The sequence below is a fragment of the Nesoenas mayeri genome (genome assembly GCF_963082525.1).
Source record: "Nesoenas mayeri genome assembly, chromosome: Z".
NCBI lineage: Eukaryota > Metazoa > Chordata > Aves > Columbiformes > Columbidae > Nesoenas > Nesoenas mayeri.
This window is the reverse complement of record NC_137542.1, coordinates 30,637,129-30,661,002: the sequence shown is the minus strand read 5'-3', so window position 1 is coordinate 30,661,002 and position 23,874 is coordinate 30,637,129. Positions and strand designations below refer to the sequence as shown.

The 23,874-nt window shown below is 38.9% G+C and overlaps 1 protein-coding gene across 1 annotated transcript in view; it reads left to right on the top strand.

The window, feature by feature from the left end:
* Positions 1-426: 426 nt before the first annotated feature.
* Positions 427-23,874, top strand: part of AUH (AU RNA binding methylglutaconyl-CoA hydratase) — a gene marked incomplete at its 5' end in the record, with an annotated part of 107,187 nt that continues 83,739 nt past the window's right edge. The window contains 3 exons of the mRNA XM_080362642.1: positions 427-640; positions 7,517-7,584; positions 7,681-7,768. Of these exons, the coding sequence (XP_080218768.1) occupies positions 427-640; positions 7,517-7,584; positions 7,681-7,768 (370 nt within the window). The remainder of the gene's footprint in view (positions 641-7,516; positions 7,585-7,680; positions 7,769-23,874) is intronic.

Below are 23,874 nucleotides of genomic sequence, written 5' to 3'. Positions count from 1 at the left end.
AGCCAGCGCTCCGTATCATAATTTGACCTTGGCTCCTGCGGAGCAGCGGCGCTCCCGGAGCCCCACAGGAGCGCGGTGGGTGTCGCTTGGCCTTTCCCCGCAGCGCTGCCCGGCTCCCGGGGCTGGCGCTGCCCGGCTCCCGGGGCTGGCGCTGCCCGCTGGGGCCAGCGCTGCCGCCGCCCGTCCCGAGAGGCCGGAGCGGCAGAGCCCGTGCGTGTCCGTGCCGGCAGGGCGGGCCCGGGACCCGCAGCGCTGCGGCCCCGCACGTCTCCGGGCGGCCCTGCCTGACCGCGCTCGGCCCCTCGGGGTCCTCGCGCCTCGGCGGCGGCGGGAGGGGGAGGGGGCCGGCGCGCCCCGTGCGTGCCGCAGCCGGTCACGTGGGCGGCGGTGGCGGGGCGGCGAGCGGCGGGGCGGCGCAGCGGCAGCATGGCGGCGGCGCTGGGCGGCCTGGGCCTCCTGCGCGGCCGAGTCAGGCTGGCAGCCGCGGCCGCCGCGACCTCCTCCCTCGGCCGGCCCGGCCGCCAGGCGCCAGTGCGAGAAGGCGCCGCCGTCGCTCTCCCCTCGGCCGGGAGGAGCTACGGTTCCGAGGCGAAGGAAGAGGAGGAGCTGCGGGTCCGGTACCTGGATGACGAGCACAAAGGTACCGAGGGAAGGCGGTGGCGGGGCGGCCCTCCCCCGCGGCTCGGGCAGCGCCCGGACCGGGCTGGCTGAGCCCTGCGCGTCGCTGTGGGGCGGCCGCCACGGCGGGGCAGGGAGGGGAGGTCCCGGGGGAGCCCCCGGCGGCGAGGGGCGGGCGGAGGCCGCGGCTCCTCCTCCTGCTCGGCGCCTCGGGCCGTGGCCTCGCCGCAGGGTGCTGGGGGCTGCCGGCATGGCAGCTGCGGGACCGGGTCAGCTCCGCCTCTCTTGGCTCCTCTTTTTCAGAGTATCGCGCTGAATGTACGAGGTTCACCTTTTGGAGTTGGCACCTGTCGGCCGCTCTAAGGGGAGAAAATGAAATTCTGCAGCAAATTTATACAATTATGCTGCTTCCCACGCATCTTGTGTGCAGGGGCAGACAAGGGCACAGAAGTTGTATCGATTTTTTCTCTTCTGGAAAGTGTGGCTTCAGCACTCTTGCTTATCTCATGCTGCTTTCTTGGTAACCATCTCTCTCTTCCCGTTGCTTTCAGTGCTGTCAACTGCTACTGACTTTGCTCTACTCAGCTATACCAAGAGTCTTGTTTTAACCCACCTGGTTAATAAAAAATATAAAATCCATGCTCCATAGTGATCTGGAGCTAATGCATCACAACATGGACACTTTGTACTTCCCCTTCTGGTTTGGTGCTCACCAGATTTTGGAGGTGTTCTTCCTTTGGAAGTGTTTCACCTCTTTGGTGTTTGTCACTTTCTTCCCAGTGGGGCTGGCTAGGAATAGCAGAGAAACAGTAGATCCAAGCTCTGTTCCTGAGGATTTATTTTTAGACCCTGATGTTATAACCTGATTTTATGGAGAGGAACATATTGTGGAGTTCTGTTCTTCTGCAGTGTATGAATCTTTACATGGATAGTATGTCTTGGGATAACTGTATGTTGAGATGCCCAATTCAGTTTACATCTTTCAGCACGTTAGCTCAGTTATTTCATACTTGCTGCTACTTCAGGCAAATGCCTCTCAGTTGAGTATGTTTATATATAGTTTTGAATACATATACAGAGAGGTAACTTTAGAACTTTGAATCTTAGCATGAGATTTAGAAGGTGATTCTTTTTCAGAGGAGAATGGGTTCTTCCAGCAAAGGTCAGGTTTTTCTGTCACTGTTAAGTGTCAGTAGAGTTGAGGATGTAATCTGATCCTGAAATCTACTTCTGTCTTAATGATTGTTCTGTTCCAAACTCTTTCCATTTCCTTTAACACATAATTCTTTAGTCCTCAACCAGCTGTGGAACTTGGAATTAATAATCCATTTTAATTTTTTAAGGTTATTTTAAACTGAGGAAGAGGCTAGGCAGAAGCAAAGTAGAGTTCGTAAAATGCTAAAGAAGTGTATTTTGCTTTTTTTGTGGTTTTCCAACAAGTGGTAGAAAATACCCGAGTGCTGCTTAAGATCATGATTTTTATTTCTGCTGTTGCAGAACAAGCAGTGGAATTAGGTACTGTGTTCCAGCTGTTGTATCAGCTAGGAATTAACACTTCTGTAATTATACAAAGGTGTTTTCTTCTATGGATCTATCCTAAGATTATTGCTGAGTGTTTTTGATACAGATACTGTGTGTTGGTTTGTGCAGAGAATTGGAGGAGTTTTTTGACAAAAAGGTGCAGAGATGGCTAAAGTTTTGCATGTCACTAGGCCACCTGTTTTCATTTTTTTCTGTTGAAAAAATGTTTTTGAAGTTTTTTTTCTTTCCTCCTCAGAATGTACATTTTTGTTAAATGTGGCATTAAAAATATCCCAAAAGATGGTGATGATATTTGGGGTGTTAAATCAACTATGGCTATCAGTCGTAAGGAAGGATTCAATCAATGTTTTTGATTCTTTTCAGGAGAAAGGATTTTCTTTGCCTTTGCCTTTTAGAAGGAGATAGAAACAAATAATGTTTGCTAGTGAAGGATAAGAAGAAGAGTCTAGAAGTAAACCAGAAGGAGACATAAGTTTCATATGCCTTATTCAATAGCACGAAGAGCAGATCGTGTTTCTGCAAAGGACATACGGCTTTTATGTCTACTTCCTGTCATCCTGCTACTGCACACCCTCCTGCTCACCTTGTGTGTCAAGTTCGCCTGTCTGCGTAATACCCCTGCTGCATTAGGACACTAACTCCCTGTGGCCTTTCTTGCTGTTCTCTGACCTACCATTCCTGTTTCTACCAGCTCATCTTTAGACCTTCCCAAGTGGTACCCCAGTGCCATTGCCTCATCATATTCTTCTTCCATTACATACTTCTTGAACTACACTCAGGGACAGAGCTAATACCTCTGGCTGCCTTCTATGGCACACACATGCTGGTGTATGCTGTGGTTACGCTTTTGTCCACACCTAGGCTTTCCATGCTATTTGGAGAAGGATGTATTTGTCCCGGAGCTTTTACTGCTGAGGATGCTGGAGAGGCAAGAAAGCTGCCAGTCACTGACTCACATAGAAGCATGTATCTTGTAGCCCTAGACAAACCTTTCCCCGCAGGCAAAGTATTATAGCAAACTCTCCTGCTTCGCAACACTTTCCTGTGACTTGTACACCACAGTTTTGGGAAAGTTCTTAAAAGTAGACTGAAATGAGATTATATTTGAAAGGGCTAGTTATTGAAATTTTAATTCAAGACTTTCCACTTCCAAACTTCATCTGAACTAGAATACAGAGGATGTGAGATTTTTGAAGAATGTGGTTGTAAAATACCTGAACAACATGTTGCAACTTGTGAAACTTTTAGTATCAGTTTTCTATGACTATTGCTGAATGTCACTGTGTTAGTATTTTTTAATTAAAGACATATCGTTTGCCTTATCTGAGATTCCGTTTGATTATTACTAGGGCTGAATTATGTTACAACATTTGACATTTCAGAATTTTTAGCCAAATTGCATTAGTGATCCCATTACAAATGTTAATGAGTTTAGGGCTTTGCTCTTTAATTTATAAATGGAATTAGGACAAATATCTCTGAAGTCTTGACTCAAGTGTTGCAGTGTCGCTTGCTGGAATGTGACATAAATACTTGTGAAATTTAGATTTTACACTAGAATGACTCCCTCTGCTTATATTTTCTGGTTGGTTTTAGTTCAGTTAGAGTATGTAAGATAGGTTTTTGTCCTCCTCAGTTAGAATTTTAACATACATAGAATGTGGAGAACAAATATGGTCTCAGTTGAAGTTCTTTATTCAGAGGCTGGAAACTGGTAGCTAGCTGATAAATCAGAAAAGCTTTCCCTTCTTTTGCGCTCTTTTTAAATAAAGCAGGGCTGAGCAGATGAGATCTACTAATTGAAGAAGTGCAGGCAAGATTTTTAAGTGGTGCTAGAGATAAAAAAGGTACAGATACGGGATTTTGAAGAGCGTTTTTGTGCTTTTTAAAAATGCTGCCTAGTACACTTCTATATGATTTTACACTTAAATACTTCTTGATCAATGGAAACCACCAGAATTGTGCATGGTATGCTCACTGTGGATTCTTGTTTTGCATAAGAAACTATTCTAGAGTAATAAACATCTAAGTCAAATTGTCTGCCTTGGTTTATCCGAGTAGTTAAGTGAGACAAGCTTAAAAACTTAGCCTTCTTTGATCATTGCTCTATTTTTCAGTGCATACTTCAGATTTTTTTTTTTTTCTTTTTTTTTTGGTAGTTGTGAAAAAGTACGTTTGGGTAGATCATTTGTGTAAGTGTGGATACTTACAGAAATAAATGTATTACCAGAAGTACTTTTTACACAGACATAGTGAATCTTTTTAACTCGGACAACATTACTGCTATGAGTGTAAAGACAAGATTTATTTTTAAGTAACCACTTAAATGTGTTTCTACCAAACATAGAGGATTAATATTTTTTAAAAATTAAAAAATAGAAGATAAAATAGATAAAAATAAGTTTTTAAGGTAAGATTTCCTGTATACTGACATAAACTGTAGTTAGACCAGGTCCTCATCACTTTGTTTAAGTTGGTCCACCCAGTTTTGTATTGTTTAGAAAGAAACACTATGTTCTCTCTCAGCAGTTTTAAATAATGATGGCATCATATATTTTTGCTATCGTGCTTAAAATACAAGAACCTTTCAATATGAGCTACTTACATGCGAATCTCCAGTGTACACTATGAGATTAGGATGTTTCTGGGAATGTACAGGTATTTTGAAGCTATCTTTCATATATATGCATGTATCTTTATCTCACTAGAAGACTTTTTTTTTTTGCTTTTATTACATATGACTTTCACATAGTTTTCTCTTATGCATTAAGAATTATGTTACAGGCAGCTTTCAGGGGTTTAAATCTTGTTGAATGCACACAATAGGGAAGATTTGCCTTAAACAGTTTTTGCTAGGAGATTCTTGGGCTGAGGTGGGCTGGAGAAGTCTATTTTTCAACTTCTGTTTTGTGACTTTGGGCAGGTACTTAATATATCTGTAGTTTGGTAAAAAATTTAGGGAAAGCTTCCAAATCTTACTGCAGTATTAAAAAAACTTAAGAATTTGTTTTAAGGCTACTCAGATATTAATAATACAATAGTAATGGGATATTAGAACAAAACTGACTCAAATGAGAATTCAAGGAATGTCTTTTTGATGCATCACTGCAATATGTAGTTTTTTTTCTGTAAGTGTTTTATGCTTCTCCTGTTGCAGTTCTTGCTTCATCTTTTTTTTTCCTATTTAAGAAATAGAACAGCTGTGTGGGTGTCATTGCTATTTACCTCTTTCTTTTTCTTTCTTTTTTTTTTTTTTTTTTCTGGAGAGGCAGAAGTGATAGCTTTATGATTTGATATAACACTGCTAAGAAGAATCAACTTGTATGAATTGTCTTCGAGGATCACCCCTTCGCAGGAAAAAAATATTAAAAGTGCTCTAATGTTAATTGGCACTTCCTTCTGAATACACTAACACTGGTGGTGGAGCAGCAGTCTTTGGGCTCTGATGGGGAGAAAAAGAATACGAGTGTAATCAAAAAGTGTCATTGGTGTTGACAAGAACAGGCTTCTGAAAAGAACGTTGTTTCCTAACTGAGGAACAGTTTGGAATGACTACATCTCTGATTTATTCGAACATCAGATTTACTGTGTGTCTTAGAGTTTAAAATGAAAGCCAGCTCAAGGGTTGTTTTGTTGCTTTGCTCTTGCCTAATTTACTTGCATTGAACCTGTGGAGTATTTGAATTTAGTGTAACTTTACTGAAGAGTAAGTTGTGACCATAGTAGAAAAGTGCTACAGTCAGAAGCACTGCTTGAATGTTGTCTCATTTGCTTAATAAAACCTAACCAGGATCCTTTGCAAGTGCTGAATTTGTACTCTTGCAGGAGGTCCTAGATAAGTACCTCCAACCATGGGGATGAACAGATGGAAATTTAGGCTTACAGAACAAGGGAGTAAAGGTTATTTGGGCTAACCCAGCTCTTCTCCCCTTTTAGAAAGTATCTTTACATAGCAATTGATTGTACCCTGGGGGCAAGCTAGAGGCTTGTATGCTCTCTTACTTGGACTTAACCATTTTTACTTGTGTCTTGACAGTGGTAGCTGGCGAATGGAGGACTTTGGTTTCAAATTGGTAGCTGCAGAAGGAGCATGAGCTCTCTTTAGTCTTGTGTGTGTGCATGTGCACATACATGCAGGAGGAATAAGAGGAAGAGGAGCAGGCTCAGGCACTGATAGGTCAGTCATTTGAGAGGACAGGTTTCCCTGAAATAAAAGAAATAGTATGTGCTGAGATGATGAGACAGTCAGCCTGTGCAGGCTATGAGAACCAGAGTGGTGAAGTAGTGAATACCCAGGCAAATACTGGGTGTCTGGAGTTTCTTTTTTCATCTGGTAGATTGATGGCAATACTGTGGGCATTTTTGTTTGAGATAGAGATCTTCCTTTTTGTCTTTCATTCTTGGTCTCTGTCTTAATCCTTTGTCTTTCTCCCCTTACTCCTGCATTCTCCAAGTCATGATAATCTTGATTGGTAAGACCTTACCAGGGCTGAAACAGTTTTACAGTCCTGTGTGCTGGTGTTTAGAACTCAGGGATTATAGTGTGTTCAGGAAGTAATTGTCTAAAAGATTGCTATAGGTTTGTTAGACTTAGACATTACCAAGATAAACTTCAGAATTTTCCCCTTTGATAGTTGTGACTGTTAAGCTGATGGGGTGTGAAGTAAGGACAAACAAATAGTGTTTCTGCTGCAACATTCAAACCAGTGCGCATGTGGTCAGTCAGTGAGACAACTGATCTCTAAATGGACTAAGGGAGCTGTCAATGTGTGATTGGAGCTGTGCACCAAGAATTGGGCACAGTTTTTGTGTATCATGGGAGAAATAATTCATGATTTTTTTCTTTTTAAACAGAAGTCCGTGTTTCCCCTTGGTAGCATTCTTTCCATGTTTGTGACTTCCTTTTACCTGTATAAAAATTGCTAGTCTTAGCTGTGGGAGCACTTCTTGCTTTAAGAAGTATCTGAAGGCAAGCTGTCTAAATATGAAAACATATGCTTTACAATAAAATATGTTTCCTAATTGAATGTCACCACTTCAACACAAACATGAAATTTGTGCATACAATTGTGTAATTATACATTCAGCCTTTGTAAGCAATATTGCTATGTGAAGGTGTTTGGGCCATGTTTTCATTCTTAAGATAAATGTCGTTTCTATTTAACATGGAAATGTTTAATACTGTAAAATGTAAGTAGATCTACTTTCTTTGAAAAACTTGGCAGTTAAGTAATTACACTACCATTTTTGCAGACCTTGATGATGCTTTTTTGTAATTTCAAAATAATAATAATTTACACAGATAATGTGTATTTTACTACATTGTAACAACGATACCATTTTTCTTCCCCTCTAGGAATTGTGGTGCTTGGATTAAACAGATCTCATGCCAAGAATGCACTTAACAAGAATCTTTTAAAAATGGTAAGTTAAAAGACTCGTTTTTAGTATAAGGTGAAATATTAGAATTAAGCACTTTAAAAAGTGTTTCGTTATTCCCCTTCCTCCTTTTCTCTGTAGATGTCAAAAGCTGTGGATGCTTTGAAATCTGATAAGAAAGTACGAACTGTTATATTCCGGAGTGAAGTCCCAGGGATATTCTGTGCTGGTACGCAAACTTAATTTTCCTGAGGAACTGGAAATCTGTTATCTCATGTTGCACAAAAAAAAGTACCCAGATTCCAAGGAAACATGTCTTTTGTATATATTCATCTCAGTAGCAAACAAAATATTTTTTTATTATTTTCCTCAATTGCTAACAAGAATACCAGTTATATTCTTTCTGTGTCATAAAGTATTTAAAAAAATCTTATAGATTATTCATGGTAATGGAAAAGAATTTAATTGAGATTCTAGAAAGTCTTGCATGTACTTCAGAATGAGGACCAAATAATAATGCTGTAGGCCATAAAAAGAAGCTGTGTAAAAAGATGTATCAAAACCATACTTTAAAATTGTCAAAATTAACTTTTAATTAAAGAAGCATACTTAAAATTCATTATGAACATGTCTTTTAGTTCAGACTGAATGTATTCTCAAAGTAAAAAGAAACAAAGGTCATGCAGTTCAACCCACAAATCAAGCCATACATGTGTCCTACCAAGTGCTTGGGAAAACAAAAGCTCTCAACTACCAAACACTGGGAAACAGAATTGGTCAATATGTCAAAATCAGGTGAAGCAACCATGTCTTTTGTGGGTATCAATTGAATAATCTCCATATTTTCAAGTGTCCCATCCGGTTCTTACTTGTTAAACTTTAATTTAAATCCATCTGAAACTGAAAACAGATGTCAGTCAGTTTCTTCTTTCTGATATACAAACAGAACTGTTAGGAAAGAGTAGGAGATCAGTTCTAAAATTTCTCTTTTCTGATCATTTATGCAGTCATTAAGCTTACTAGCCACACATAACATAATTCATTCAGTTTTAAATGCAAAACATTTTTTCCAGTTTCATATGTGACATACATAAGTACTTTTAGTTAAGTTTGGAATTATTTTTTTCATCCAGATACAGTTTGTCACTTATAAGACTTGTGAAAAGAATTGTCTTGAAAAAAGGGAGTACTCAGTTCAGCATTTAGTAATACATATAAATAAGTTAAATCAGTTAAATCACCATATTTAATTTAAAGATTGTATCTTGTTTTAAAACAAGTTTTAAAGATCAATTACTAATATAATATTCAGGAAAAGTTTAAAAGCTGTGTTTTTTGAACTGATGGACAATGCGACATCAGAGCAACACATGAAAATGGAATGTCCGGTTAGGTGTTATGTACTTCTAATAAAAACATAGTCCTTAGATGAGATTTGTTATCAACTGTGGGTTTTTTTTCTTTTACTTTTTTCCTTTCTTTTTTCTTTATTTTTTTTTATTTAACATTGATTTATTTTACAGTAGTGTTATATAGGAAATGTGGGAGCAGTACTGATTTTGAGGCAGAGGATTTCAGGTGTGCTATTGATATTGTATTTATGTGCTCCGAGTACTTCACCAGTATTCTCTGTCGGTGGACTTTGCAGAGCTGTTTTGGTATTAAGATTTAATGTGGGCATTGTTGCCTGTTTGTCTGGCTTAAAAAAGGGCAACTTTGAATATATATGCATGGCTGGCTGTAGACAAGATGCAAGAGTGTTTATGTGTGGAGATTAGGCAGGGAAATTATACTTGAGAAGAGGAGTGTGAAAGACTAGAGTTGGATAGCTTATATCCAGATCTTAAACCAGGGAGTAGAGATAGGGTGTGGACCAAGTGTCTGTAATTAAAAAAAGGAAAGTGACAGGTGAAAGGAGGGTCCTAAGAAAGGATGCTCTTATAGCTGAACCCGTGAAATAAAAGATGTCCAGCAGTGTTAACTAAAATTCAGGATGAGGCAGAAGATTTGAGGCAGAGGTTGTCAATGAAAATAGGCAGAAAGAACTCAGTCGCTGGATGGGTTGCTTCTCTACATGATTTTAAGAGGTATCTGTAAGGACAGTGAAACTAGAAGCAGCATAGTGGGGCAGGGACAAAACAGGTAGTGGCTTAGGGAAATAAGATGAAAGGAGAGACATATTGGATGTAAGAAGGCATTTTCTAGAGAGGACTTAGAAAATTCAGAACAGAAGAAACGTGTTTTCAAGCTCAAAGGACAACGTGTTGTTTCAAGAACACTTTGTCAAAAAAATAATCTTGTGAAATATTGTCACATTTGCTTGTGCATTATAGTGCAATTCAATTAGACTAAGCTTTGAATGTTTGTTGTATTTTTTTGTATTTCCTCAATTAGGCCTTCCTGCTTGCATGTGTGGGAATGTATGTTTTTAAAAGTACATTTTTTGTGATAATTTTTGGACCACCATCTGACATTTTACAGACCACAGATTGAGAAACTTTGTCCTAGAATGTAATTCCCTTTTATGTGTGGAATGAAATCCAAGATCCTTAAATCTTGCAATTCCTCAGCTATCAACAAAAATCTGTGAAAGCCACAAGCCAAGTGTCTTGTTTCCTTCTAAGGGATAGTCCACAAAACGTGACATCCAACTGTTTTTCATAAAATGACAGCGTGAGTGATTAAAAGATTTAAACTCTGTTGATGGCTGATGTAGATTTGAGTATGATTCCAAATTATGGAATTTTTACATGGTGAAATGAGAGAAGGAAAAAAAAGGAGTTGTATAAAATAATACAGACATGTGCCAGCAATTGTATCCTTTCATTTCTCCATGAAGATTTGCTTTGAATCTTTTACTATGGTTTTCTTTCTATCTTCTTTCTTATCCTCGCTACATGCCTGGGTACAGGGAGTTCCTCATTGATTCTCTAGTGCTGATCAGAAAGCACACCTAGAAATTAGAGAAGAGCCTAGCTGGTGTTAAGGATGCATTATGTCTTTGAGGCCTTCTTGTCCTTCCATCAGAAGTGCTCTGTCTCTGAGTCACTTCTTGACCCCTTTCTTTCTCTGTCTAAAACCTAGCCTTTCTGAAGTGAACTTGTATGGCCAGTCCTGGAACATGTAAGCCTACGCTGTCCTGGCCCCACAGTACATTGATTCAGTTTACAGCTGATACTACTAATAAACCCTCGTGCTACTGTTTTACAGTTCAAAGTAATTACAGTTTTATTTTCCTTCCTCTGGTGCCTAGCCAACCAGGACAGTTGCTTAGCCCTGACTGTCCCAATCCAATCAGAGATTGTTTCTCTCCTGAAGGTCCACGTGAGTTGTTTCCCTGCATCCATCCACCCTCTGTTGATATGCAGAAAAATTCTGCCGTTTCATATGGGAGGAGAATGAAATGCTGTGATTCCCTAGAGGAACAGACCACTTCTGGATTTCTTTTTGCATGGGAGAGTTAGAAGGAAAGGTTTCAGGGGCCAGAACCTGTAACTTCTCAAGAGTTTTTTGGTGAGTATGTTTAGAGTATGACTGTTAAGAGCAGGGTTTTCAGTATTGCTTCTCCAAAGTGAACTACACTAGTTGAAATAGAGGTTTTGAGATTGTGGAGTTCCTTGCTTTGTATATGAGTGCACACAAAGAAAAGAAAGAGAGCTTTGGGGCTATTTTTAGTTGACAGATTTGAAAAAATGTTCTTTGGAGACCTTAATTTGGAAATCTCTGTCATATCAGAATATGGATAGTTAACTTATTTTTTGTTGTAACTAACTTTCAAGACAATTTGAAATATGTGGGTATTGATGCTTCTCAACTAAAAGTCACTGTGGCTTGGCCAATAAAGCCCCCACTTGGAAAAGCAGAAGTAATCTTTCTGCCAGCAAAAATGCATCGTCTGGGTCTGTGGTGCAAGTAAAGCCAACACACATGCTTTTCCTGTTGGCATAACTTGTCTACATCAGAATTTTGTTTCCAACACAGCTGAACTGGTTGTATGGTGTGTGGTTCCCGGCTGCCATTTCCAGCTAGTGTAGTTTTTCTGTCAGAATTTTATGAAGTAGACAAGCCTGCTGGAGCAGATACTTGAAGACTTCTTTGTTTAGGAGGTTTTGATGTGGAGGAGGAGAGGGGTCCCGTAATAGCTCTCAAATACTTGACCTACTCCTATTTTTGTAGAACTAGCAAGAGTGGTAGGGAAGTATTACTGTGGGTGTAGTCTCTTTTTTCTCTCCAGTTGCTGTTAAGCAAGCAAGGAGAGAGGGTGTATTTTCTCAGGGCATATTTTAATCCTCTAGATTTTAGCTCCTGCACAGGAACAGAGAAAAGAATTCATGTATTACTACACTGTTCCCTTCTGAGGATTCAGATCACATGTGACTATATTTTATTGTCTTCTGAATACTTTTGTTGCTGTACATACATTCCATTCTCCAAAATAAATACCTTCAGAGGTAGACCGTAGCTGTGTTCTTTTATCTATTTTTCATTCTGGACTTTCAGGAAGCTTCAGATTCAAACTGATGCTAGCTTTTTGTAGACTACTAGGCTCAATGACAGCTGCATTTCCCCTAGAGCAACATGAATTATGTGAAATCCATCAGATTGGTCAGCCATGTGATGGCTATATCTAGTGAGTATGTGCATAGTAACCTGTTGAGCTTGAACTCTGCAGCTTCTCTTTGTCTGACATCAGTTATTTTACTTCTTAATTTTGTTTCTGGTGGTGTTTTTCTGAAAGAACTAATAAGCTTTTATGGTTCTGTAGAGCACGTGTTGAAAAACTGAGCCAATAAAATGTGCAGTTAGGATTGTGTTTCGATCCCCTAGTCTATACAGAAAAAAATCCCAATAAGAAAAACTAGTTTAAATGTCTTTCTTTTGGAGGCACCTCAGTCAAATAACTCCAAATGCTCCTCTGCTTTCTGCCTTCAGGAGGCATACTGAATTTCAGAAGAAATTGGAATGACTGGATTTTTGAGAGCTAGAAAAGTTCATCTTAAACAAAAGTTTGTTTTCAGTCTTAGGTACAGCAGAACTGCTGTGTTCCTGATTGATCACTTACATGATTCTATGTGGAATGTAGTTCATATTAATTAAGAGTGTTCTTTGATGCATGTTATTCTGCCCATGTTTACATTAACCTTTTGACTAATTGTAGAACAAAATACTTGGAAATTGGCAAATATAAACTGCTTGTAGTTAATGCACTACATGATGGCACACTTAGTTTATGCTGCAAAAATAGATAAATATACATACACCTTTTAGCTGCAGAAAAAATACAAATGAGAGGTTTCCAGTGAGTTTTTCAATAAGAATGTGGGAATAGAACCGTGTTTGTTTTCTGTATCTCCAAAAGAGTGATCCATTTCTTATGAGGAGGCAGGCACAAAGAGTGAGGTAGGAAGTTGGGTGGGACTGTCTACAGCAGTGTAATCTTTAAATGAGCTCTAATCAGGTATGAAACTTTGAGATCACTGGTCTGCCTTCTCATTGATGATTATAGTGCCTCACTTCAGAAAATTATGGGAAAGGTGGGGTTTTTTTTTTAAATATATGAGGTGTTTCAAAATGATGGACCCAATTTGAAATGACTATATCTCTGCAACTACAAACTATCAGTTACCATCTTGGTGTTGTCGGTACAGCAGGGGGAGGGAACATAGAGCATTTATAAAAAAGTTACCAAAACTTTGTAACTCATTAAACCTTTTGTAAATTTTTGTGTAATTTTAACATACTGGGTCCATCTTTTTGAAACACCCTGTGTATTCTTCCTTTAAAGTTATTCTGTGACTGGGAATAGAGTTTTTAAAGCAGTGTATTGGGTTTACATGGCAAGGTTTTGGTAGCAGAGAGGTAGCCTCTGCGAGAGGAGGCCAGGAGCTGTTCCTGTGTTTGGCACATGGAGCTTCAGCCAGCTCCAAAATGTACCCATGGCTGGCTTCCCAAAGCTGAAGCTGTCAGTGATGCTCCTGGCACCTCTGGGATAACATAGGTAAGAAATGGTAAAAAAAAGGTGCAGCAGCCGTGAGAGGAATATGAAAAACTGTGAGTGAAACAGCCTTGCAGACACTGAGGTCAGTAAGAAGGAAGAGGAGGAGGTGCTCCAAGTGCCGAAGCAGAAGTTCCCTTGCAGCCCCTGGAGAAGACCATGGCAAAGCAGGTTAACCCCCTGCAGCCCATGGAGAACCACTCTGGAGCAGGTATCCACACTTTAGCTCAAGGAGAACCCCATGTTGGAGCAGGTCGACATGCCCTGTAGGAAGATGCAGCCCATGAAGAGCCCTTTAAGGAGCAGCTTACTGGCAGGAGCCTTTGGAGAACAGCCTGTGCAGGAGCAGGTTTTCTGGCAGGTGTGGCCTGTGGAGGACCCACACTGGAGCAGTCTTTTTCTGAACAACTGAACCCCATGGAAGGAACCCATGCTGAAGCAGTTCTTGAAGAACTGTCGCCCATGGGGAAGATGTTCGAGAAGTTCTTGAAGGACTGTCTGCTCTGGGAGAGACCTTATGCTGGAGCAGGGGAAAAGGAGTGGCAGAGATGACGTGCTGTGGTCTTACTGTGACCCCCATTCCCCATCCCCCCTGCGCTGTAAAGCAGTGGGGAGAGAAGAGTTAGTAATGAAGCTGAGACAGTAAAGAATGGAAAGTGTGGGGGGGAGATGGTTTTAGTTTTGTTTTGCACTATCTAACCCTATAGTTAATAGGCAATAAATAAAACTGATCTTTCCTAAGTTGAATTGGTTTTGCCCATGATGGTAACTAGTGAGTGATTTCCTTTCCCTTACCTCAATCTGAGCACTTTTAATTGTATTTTCTCCTGGATCTGACTGAGGAGAAGAAGTGAGAGGGCAGCTTGGTGGGCAGCCAGCCAGGGTGTTAACCCACCACATCTAGATTATCCAAAAAAAGACTGAGGTAAGACCTGTATTCTTGAGGTCCTATGAAACTGGTGATAAGCTTGTCATATAAAGCCTCAGAGGAACTTGCATGAAAAATGGGCTAAATAAAGGTAGTCAGGAAACTGTCTCTGAAGTTGACTGAGTAGTGACCAGTGCTGTGTAATGAGTACATTACCAAAGCTAAAGTGGATTAACCTCAGCAGAAGAAACTAAATCTGTAGCTGCTTTGTTATTTCTTCCATCCTGTACTTGAGATGCAAGATTCTTTTTATCAGGCTTGTGTAGGATATCTGTTTAGATGTCACTCTCTTCCTACACTGTGTGCTCTAAACACTTGTCCATGAAATATTGTGCGTCCCTCTCTAGTTTTAAGTTCTCTAATTATGGCTATAGTTCGGTTACTCCTTTAGTGCTAGCAGCGATTTATAAAAAATATTATATTTGTGTCTAAAAGAAACTATAGTCTTCCTCTGATAGAAGGCTATTTGAATTGAAGGTACTTTCAACCACAGTGTACTTTTCTTCTGTATTAAAGTTTATCTTAGGCTCTAGTGGAAGAAGAGACAACTTTAGTCATAGCTAATATTGCTACAGCATAAAACTTAAAAATAAAAAAAAGTTTCTGGTAATTGGTTGCATTCAGCTGGGATCCTAGCTGTGGATATTGCCATGCCATTTTTCTTCCTTTTTTGGTCTTGAATGAGCTGTAGACCACAGCTTGCTGTGATTTGTGAGCACAAAGATGGTGAACAACAAATTTAAGATCAGGCTATTAGTGAAAGATAAACTATGAAAGCCGGCTAGAGAGCCATCTTTTTAGCAGTATTTTTCTGATGTAATTTTGAGATTTGCCTTTTGAAACTCATGAAACAGAACATCTGACCGTTCCTTCTCTTGTGTGGTTTGTGACATGTGATTCAAAAATGGAAATGCAAAAAGTAAATTTATACCAATAATATAAGCATTCTTATTTTTCCTGCCCTACTAGATTTGAAACCATCTTTGACTTGAGATCCATGCTATTACTTAAGATATACCCCAAAAAACAAATCTGTCTTAATTTGCCCTCTAGTTATGTGGTGATAATGCCAAGCAAAATCAATATTTTCGTGGACAGTGACTTAATAGGCATGATCAAGCTAGTACTTTCTATTGTAAGACTAAGGCTGGACTCTGTAATACAATCACATGGAACTGCAAACCAACACCTACTTCAGTTATTTGGAGTATGGGATTATTTTGTGTGATGGATATCTGTATTTAGAACTAATTTTGAGCAACAGAGGACTATACTATACTTGGTGTCATTCAGCTGACTTATGTGTGCTGTAAAGTATAAAAGTGGAATTAAAGTGTATCTTTGGATATTGGAGAACATAGTGAGGTTGTGGTAAGTTTTGATCATTGATAAAAAAAAAGAATTTTTTAAATTATTGCATTTAAGTAGTTCAATGAATTGTCTTAGGCTTGTAGCCTTCAGAATGAACATACACAGCGAACTTCATATTTCTTGGAATTTATTTTTGTGAAAACAACCTAAAAATACTAAAAATATTAAATTCTAGGTAAAAGATGTATTTCTGAGAGAGTGGAATTTTTTTAGTGCTACTGTTTAATCAGAGTTGGGTGACAGGAGACAGGAATGACTTTCCCAAAACCCTTAAAAAGATTATTGCAAAAGCATGGGAAATATTGATCAAAATGAATGCCTAAAATAATTAAAATGAAATTTTAGGTACAAAATAATTTGTTTCTATGTTCTGGAGAAGTACTCACAATGCATAAATATACTGGTGAAAGGAGATTCAGTGTATTCTGTCAGAGTTATTTTCGGGATATCCTCGCTTCTGAGTAGCTGTACAGAAAACCTAGGGAGACAAATGTCTGAAGGATACACTTGGTCATTTTGAATTCCCTTCCTACATCTAGTTTGTACTAAGTTGAGTGAAAATTTTGAAAGTGCTGCTTACTTTCTTTTAATTGAAAATAAAAGGTTGGAGCCTAACTTTAGAACCAGGAATTTTATAATGAAATGACTGAATGTCATTTCATAAATGAGAATAATTATAGCCCTATGGCTTGCGAACAAGCAAATTAAATAGGATCGTGAACAGCTGGAGAACTTCTGCAGTTTTGTGACATGTTTGAAACTGACACAATACTCAAGGCCTTTTGAATGGTTACAGAAATGATGCAGAAGTGTCCTGAGTAGAATTTTGTAGTGATGTGGTGTACAAATGTGACATAAGCAGGAGCTGTGGAGAAGCATCTTCAAGTGCATCCTGGAACTTAAGTGAAAGCAACATCTTGTCAGGATGATTATAAAGCAGTGAAAGGCACCTCACTTGAGCACCTAGAGTAGTGAAACATGTATGCAGATCTTACTTAAAGTGCTGTAAAGAATTTTCAAATATTGAAGTCTTTTCTGGAGTGGATTTTACCACAATAGAGTAAATTAAAATGGAAAAAAATACGAAGTGAATGCAGAACATTTTATATTGGGAAAACTGTGCTCTGCAGTGGATATCCATAGGTAGCTGGACAGTTTGTTTTCCCAGTTTCTCTTATAAAGAACCTCTGCTTTCTGGGTATAAAATATATCCACATTTGTATTTCACTATGTAGAGAGTAATCGGAAATAGTTTTGCTCTGTATTTGTCATCTTTTTTAGATAACACTTCTCTAAGGTTTAATCCACAGATGTCTTTGGTGGTGTAACTGGCTTATTGGGGCTTGTATAGGTTGGAAAGGCAAACTATATCATGTATCTACTGCAACTGCAATGCACTGAATTCTGGTTTTAAAAATGTATTCTCTAGCATTTCTACCAGGTTTATACAAACCTACTTTTTCTGTGGTGCTTGTACAGATGACTTCCTGCATTTCATATGCTTGTTACAGTTTGATTTGACTTTTGGAGTCCTTGTGGCACTGCTTAGGAGTTGTGTTGAACTTAGCATACAGCTGCTAACTTAAATTTATCACACCTTTTTTTTTGCCTTTTTTTTTTAATCTCATATTGTCAAAGCTTATAATTAGATGACTATTGGTGTACATGACACCATGTAAGAATTTTTTATAATGACCTGCGTGTGCAAATGAGATGCACAGATGAACTTGGCTGTAGTAAAAAGGACTTGACTGGAAATGTGCATAGCCATCACCAGACCAGTTCTGGTGTGTGTCAAAGTCTGAGGACTGCAAGATTCAGTGCTGCTGAAATCTTTGATTTGTTAGGGTAGACCAGTGGAGAGGATGCTGTGTCTGAATAGTCTTTGTTTTCATGTAAGTGAGCAAAGTCTTGGTATACTCAAGATTCTCCTGTTCAGGAAAATCCTTAATATGGCATAATTTACCATTTTATAAGCTAGCTATAGGCTGGGTAGATTCCTGCAGGTGTATGAGAGTTAGATAACTATTGAATTAATATCTAAAGCCACAGGAATATATGTGCAGTCTTTGCTGGTATCTTTAGGCTCTTTGAATTCACAGGACAGTTCTCGTGGATCCGCTGATATTCTAGTATGTATCAGCTTTCTGTATCTCTTTGTTGGTATTTTGATTGTTTTACCTGTGGCTGACCTATTTGCTAACAAATGCTTAGAGTAGTAGTGGTCTTATTTGATAAACTGGTACTGGGCATGGCTGGGATGCAGCCAGTTTTCTTTATAGCAGCCATTATGGTGCTGTGTTTTAGATTGGTAACCAAAACAGTGTTGATACCAGTGTTTTAGCTGTCATTGAACAGTGCTTGCCCAGCATCAAGGCCCCCTCTGTTTCTCACTCTGCCAGACAGTCAGCTGAGGGTGGGCAAGAGGCTGGAAGGGGACAGCAACTGGAACAGCTGACTTGAATTGAGCAAGAGAACATTCCACAACATATGACATTGTGCTCAGCAGTAGAACTAGAGAGTTGTTTTTCCAAAGCAGACCTTGCTTGGGACTGGCAAGGCATTGATCTGCTGGTGGATGTTTGCTTTTGCATTATTTCTGCTCCCCCCCTCCCCTTATTAAACTGCATTTATCTCACTCAACCCATGAGGTGTTTTTTCCTGCCTTGCTTTCCCTTTTCTCCATGCTGCTGGTGGGGAGTGAGCAAGCATCTGGGTAGGGGCCTAGCTGTCAGCCAGAATCAAACCCAGTGCAAAACTATAGTCTTGTATGACAAAATGACAACAGCAATGAAATCTGGGGTAGCTCCAAAAATGTCCTGTATGGTAATGAATACCTACATTACTATAAAGTTACCATACTCCTTTTTAACTTTGCTAGTGGGATGCTTGAAGTGACTTTAATCCTGTTCCAACAGGTGTTTCAGCCCTAGAGGGTTATTCTTTTTTCCCATTCTATTTTCAGAGTGCAGTGGTGAACTCTAACCAAGAATTCAGTATGTAGGGAGGTGCTCTTCAGCTATTTTTAATCCAAAAATATCTTCAGTGCTGTTGAGGTACAAACGCAGGTTTTGGAAAAAAGATTCTTTCTGTACTTATAGCTCTTCTTGGTTGGCAGTTTGCACAGACTTTGAGAAATGCCTTATGGGGATTGTTATTCTCACTGCTTATGGACAGTTGCAGTTTTTACTGCAGTATGGAGATCTGCAGTCTGAGATCTATTTCTATTTCTATTTCTAAATTACAGAGTGTTGTTTGACTGTCTTCATAGACTTGCATCAGTAATGTGCTTTTGCTTTAAGTTTTTAATTTCGTATCTTTGGATGGACAAAAAGTTCTCTATGTAAGAGTGAAAACATTTAATTTGTTTTTTCAGCTCTCTTGAAAGCTGCATTAGTATCCTAACCTGCATTAAGAGAATTCAGGAACTTCATCTGTTTCTCAAAGATGCTTGTACATCTCTGTGGTAAATGTATTTTAGATTTTCAATCAATTTTTTTATTGCACAGAAAACATGGAGCATTTTAATAGACTTTTAGTAGTATCAAGTTGTTCTTAGCTTGATGATAACAGGTCAGTAAGGGTGTTGAACAATTTGGTTGACTCTGACATGGTACCAGACCCATTGTAACGTGATTATGATAGAGGGTGGCTGTTTTAGTTCATGTAATTCTCACTCTTTTAATCATCTGCAAATCATGGTTAAAAGAAAGCAATCAAATCTTTATTATGTGTAAATTCCATGTCTGTCATAGTCTCTCCTACATCTTCTCAAAAGCTGCAGACTTAATTCCACTTGTTGGCTAGCTCTTTTGCTGCTTTTTCAGGGCATGCACATGAATCCATTTTTTGTGAGAAGTTACGCTCGCTCATCTATGCTCCATATAAAATGGTTGAAACCTGTGTGGCTTTAAAGTGTCTAAAACCAGGTGAAGAGTACTTAACAGGAAGATACAGATTATTTATTACCTCTACTCATACTAGATTGATAAGGGTAACCTTTGGCTTGGCCTCTGCTACCCAGGACACCACTGTTAAATGTGTTTGTGCTTAGGTGAGGAACTTAATTATTTTTAACTGAACATCTGACTTTCCACTACGATGTCTAAGCTCTAGATATCTTCCTTAAGTATTAATATTCAGTCAAGTAGACACCTCGATTTGAAATACCCATGTCTGTCAGTATTTGACATCTTGGTTTGTGAAGTCTGCTGTTTTTCTTCATGTTTCTCTGAGGCAGGTTGTCACAGTACACTGTATGAGCTAACTAATCCTTTACTTTGGTGTACTAAGTGCCTATGGCACCTGGTTTCTTTATTGGTGAGGGAACTGAGCCTGCTTTGCCATTTATATCCTTAGCTGAGAAAACCTGCTTGCAAAAATAATCTGATCTCATGTGGTAATGTGGGCTGGAAATAGAATACATGGGTGCAACAAGGGGCGAAAATAGTCATTGCATGGTAAAGAATTATTTTCCACTTGCCCTTGAAAACAATAAAATGATCGTGTATCAGAGGTATTTAGACATATCTGAATCTATGACATTTTTATCTTAAGACAATTTACAAGAGTTAGTTTCATATCTGCTTCCATCTATAATGTGGATGAAATAACGCACAATGCAGCTATGTATATGTGTTCTAATTGCCACAAACATGAAGAAAAACTTCCAATACTTAAAAAAATTTACTTTATCATCTCTGTTCTTTGCCTGGTGCTTACAGTGGTTTCTTATAGCTGTGAACAGAAGACCAACTCTGTCATAATATGTTCGTGCAATGACACTGGATAAGGTTGAGACCTGGCCATGATGAAGATGCTTTGAATCTTGTATGTAGTTCATTTTTTTTCTATGCAGTCAGTGGACATTTGTTCTGTACCTTTTACAGTGTTTTCCTTTGTAAAAGTGACATAGGAAATATGAAAATTAAGAAATTCTGAAATTTCCCTTATGTTCATTTTTACCTTATAAAATTTTTCCTTTTTTCCTATTTAAGTGCTGATCTCATATGCTTTAATAAATAGAAATGTATGTGTGCTTCCATTCATATAGATGAGGCAACTCTTTTATTACCTTACACCAAAAGAAATTTAAAAGATAAGTAAAAGAAATGCTGTGTCTCCTGCCTGTTTTACACAAAATACAGTCCCTAAAAAGCTACTTAATGATGAAAGGTGCAGATACAAAGTTGTCTGTGATGTCTCTCTCAGTATTTTCCAACTTCATGTCAGTAGTTTATGTTAATAGTGAAACAGCAGAGTTTTGTAGGATATAAGAAATTTAGGCCTAAAATAGTCTCTCGTTGATTTTAAGATTTCTTTGTGGATTTCGTGTCACTAGCTGGAACTTACTGACTGTATGTGAATGGACATAGTTTTTACGTGATTGAACTCTGGGATCAAATACCACCAATCTGTATAATTTATTAAGCCCCTCCAGATGGCAAGTAATATTCCAGTGTTGGATCTCCTTTGCTTAGCTTTCTTTCTCTGAAGTAATTTGCTGACACGTCTGTTGGATATATATTTTTTTTTCAATAGAAGAGATCAAGTGTCTCTGAACTATTTTAAAATAGTCCTTAGAAAATGGAATTGAGTGTTCAACATCAGTGCTAAAAATACATTCAATTGATGGGAAATTTTGCTATTTTCAGGCATTTTAATTTATTTTTCTGAGTCAGTTTGAAGCCTTTGGGGACACTGGGAATACGGGGAAGTATTGCTTGTGAGCTGCTTAACTTGGCACTTATGAGAAACAGAATTGCAGCTGCTGGTTTTCTATCCGACTTTTATGTGAACAAAGCATAATTAAAGAGATGTTCCCGCTCACGGCGCAAATGCTTACTAGCCCTTACTTTCACACAGTACTGTGTGGAATGGCAGGACTGTGGCCTTGAGTGCTGGCCCAGTATTAATAGAGCCAGTGATGTTTGTGCAGGAATGCCAGTGATTTTAATGCTGCTTTTTTGGGTTTTTTTTTGAGATCAAGATGTAAGCTTTCTTAATAGAGTTAAAGTAACCAAAGCTGAGCTCCGTATCTTTCACCCAGAAGGCTTTTCTTCTGGTTGAGTTTTCCCACAAAAGTTCTTGTTCTTCTCGCCAGCTATAGCCTGAGAAGTCTTGTGGTCAAACTCACTAGTCACCTCATCTGGTCTTTCTAAGGCCATTACTCCAAATGTTTCCTCATGTTTGTTTCTGGTTTGCTGTATGCAGAGACTGATCATCTTGTAGTTGTGAGGATACAAGTCATGATTATTGCTACAGATATTCTTGACAAAAAATGTCCAGCGGCAGACTATAAAGGTGATTAGGGGTGATAGGGGATCTTATCAATGCTTATAAACATCTCAAGGGTGGGTGTCGAGAGGATGGGACCAGACTCTTTTCAGTGGTGCCCAACAGTAGTATGAGGGTAATGGGCACAGAGTGAAGCACAGGAGGTTCCATCTGAATATGAGGAGAAACTTCTTTACTTTGGGTGTGCCAGAGCACTGGAACAGGCTGCCCAGAGAGGTTGTGGAGTCTCCTTCTCTGGAGACATTCAAGACCCTCCTGGACACATTCCTGTACGATCTGCTCTGGGTGAACCTGCTTTTGCACATGGATTGGACTGGGTGATCTCTAGAGATCTCTTCCAACCCCCAGCATTCTGTGATTCTGTTATATTCTACATGTATTAGTTACCTGCTTCTTTAAATGTTCCACAAGAAGTATTACTTGCTGTATAGCTGCAGAGAAACCAGTGTCATTGAATCTTGGCATGCTGGAAGCTTCCACCTCATATAACAATACGACTAATATTGATAACTGTAAAAAAAAAAAAAAGAAGACATGTAGAGAGATACCGGGTGGTGCCTTTCAAATCGAGGGATGGGATAGAGAGTAAAGAAAAAGAAGAAAAACGCTTTCACCAGTGCCTTGATCTATATTCAGGTGATATAACAGTTCAAATGGTGGTTTTTCTCAGGAATAACTCCTTCTTTTTTTAATAGGATTTATGCCTGAGTACTGACTTGGGGACTTCTTCAGAAGAGATTCTGACTTTCTCTTTTTTACCACATAATGCACTTCCTCCTTTTCTTGTTACAGCTCTTAAAACCGGGCGTGCTGTTAGTTAACTATTTTTGTAATTATTACTAATCAAAGCAGATAAACCCAGCAGTATCAATTCCTGTTAACTTTAAAAAAACATGTGCAATGGTTAGATATATAGTATATGCAAAAGATTTGACTCAGTCATGTGTAATAGTGCGATGAAAATTGTATTTTTTTTATTACTTAATTTACTAGAAATCGAAGTGGAACAAAGAGTAAGTTGCTCAAGATTCTGTCTGTATTCATATTTCTGTAGTTTGAAAGGCTTAGTGCTATTTACCAAGAATATTCCGTCTGTGTATCACTATTCATTTATGGTTGAAGAAGAAAGATGAAGAATCTTACCACTAGCAAGTTTTAGGAATGCCTGCTTATTAGTAGAAGGTAGAAAACTGTGTCACTTATCATTAAAGAGATTAAATATTAGGAGACTCACTGAAAAGCTATTGAGATTGATGAAAATGAAATGCAGTACTACATTAATGCTATTTTTTTCATTAGTGGTGGTGTCAAAATACCCATACACTCTTACTCTACTGAGTAAATTACTTTTTAATTTACTTTGTTTAAAAAACAAGAACTCTAGTGCTGATTTCTTCAGAGGATTTTCTTATGGAAGATGTAGAATAAATAAAAATCAGAATTATTCCACTGTTTGTTGGGAACTAAATAGTGGGGTAAAGAAATGCAGCTTTGATGGTTCTCTGATTGGAAATATGTTATTCGTTACCAGAAAGTCAGTGCACACCATGTTATGGGCATAATGTTGAAGTTCTGTTAGTGAAGGTTGAATATGAAAATGAAAAGTGTTTTGAGGAAGTTACATGTTTAGACTACCAGAATGACTGGATTAAAGAAGTACCTCTCTAATGGTTATTGTGGAAATAACATAGAAATACAAGTGTTTTAGGAAATAGCTTTACTTTTATTTATTTTTTGGGGGGGG